Source organism: Euphorbia lathyris, chromosome 5 (assembly GCF_963576675.1).
Source record: "Euphorbia lathyris chromosome 5, ddEupLath1.1, whole genome shotgun sequence".
NCBI lineage: Eukaryota > Viridiplantae > Streptophyta > Magnoliopsida > Malpighiales > Euphorbiaceae > Euphorbia > Euphorbia lathyris.
In genome coordinates, this window is record NC_088914.1 from 34,907,075 (window position 1) to 34,908,442 (window position 1,368).

Below are 1,368 nucleotides of genomic sequence, written 5' to 3' on the forward strand. Positions count from 1 at the left end.
TCAGCAGTTGTCAAGAATATGCAAGTTTGTGCTCATTTTAGGATAATTATTAGGGGTATATACCAAAGGTAACAAATATTGTAAATGCAACATTAATTGGATATGTGAGTTTATAATAACTTACATTTGATTTGATGTTGCTTTTGGAGACTCAAACTGAATAATTGTCTATGCCGCATCAATTGAGAGCCATGTCTCAAGGTCCTCAATCAGCAGATGATCCCCTTACAACTAAAACGCCTCAGAGCACCGTCACCTGCATTTATCAGGCTCATATTTCTGGATGTTGGTGTAACGTAACTGTCTTATGGTGCAAAAATCTCATGAATCACTCTCTTAATCTAATCTTCAATAATCCCGAAGGAGGTAGCATTTTTTATAGTTGCAAGATAGATCTTAAGCCATGGCTTTTCTGGAGCAAAAAAGGCAGCAAATCTTTCGATCTCGAAGGCTGTCAAGTCGATATCCATTGGGATCTCAGATCCGCCAGATTTTCCGGTAGCCCTGAACCGTGCAGTGATTATTATGTTGCTTTAGTTTCTGAAGGAGAGGTTGTGTTATTGTTGGGAGATCACAAGAAGAAGGCTTATAAAAGGACTAGAGCAAGACCTGCTCTTATTGATCCTATCTTGTTTCACAAAAAGGAAAACGTATTTGCAAAAAAATCATTTGCTACGAGAGCTAGATTCGACGAGAGGAAAGAAGAACACGATATTATTGTGGAAAGCTCGACGACAGGGCCTAAAGACCCCGAAATGTGGATTAGCATAGATGGACTTGTAGTGATTCATGTTAAGAATTTGCAGTGGAAATTTAGAGGGAACCAAACGGTTATGGTTAATAAGCAACCGGTACAAGTTTTATGGGATGTTCATGACTGGTTGTTCAATACTCCCGGAACTGGTCATGGTTTGTTCATATTCAAACCCGGAGCTCCAGATACCGACGAGGATAAAGACAACAGTCCCCGAGATGCAAATAGCGATACTAGTGATGGCAGCAACTTTTTTTCAACGAGAAGTAATGCACCGACGCCTGAATTCTGCCTTTTTCTCTATGCATGGAAAATAGAATGAAGCTCTTTATATTCTGATTGCCTGCCATCACAATTTCAGCTGTAAAAAACTTAATTACATTCCCTTTGTTGTTGTACATTTCCTTCTATATACTTGAAAGATCAATTAGGAAGAACGTTTCTTAATTATAGTCAATTTCACACTTGTTTTCTTCATAGAACTCAACAACATTAAGTACATTAGGTTAGTTTATTTTATTTTTTTCTTGTAACTCTTACTTAGACTGTTTAATTAGTTGATTTCTCAGATATACAGCATCTACTAGACTAAGAGCACATACCAAATTATATTC

At 37.4% G+C, this 1,368-nt stretch overlaps 1 protein-coding gene across 1 annotated transcript; it reads left to right on the top strand.

Moving 5' to 3' along the window:
- On the top strand, nucleotides 1-1,076 carry LOC136228651 (uncharacterized). The gene has a single exon (XM_066017098.1). It carries the CDS (start codon nucleotides 171-173, stop codon nucleotides 1,074-1,076), a length of 906 nt encoding a protein of 301 aa, XP_065873170.1. The 5' UTR covers nucleotides 1-170.
- The last annotated feature ends 292 nt before the right edge of the window (nucleotides 1,077-1,368 follow it).

Excerpts from the sequence above, each read along its gene's own strand:
- LOC136228651 (XM_066017098.1), top strand. The coding sequence starts at position 171 with ATGCCGCATCAATTGAGAGCCATGTCTCAAGGTCCTCAATCAGCAGAT.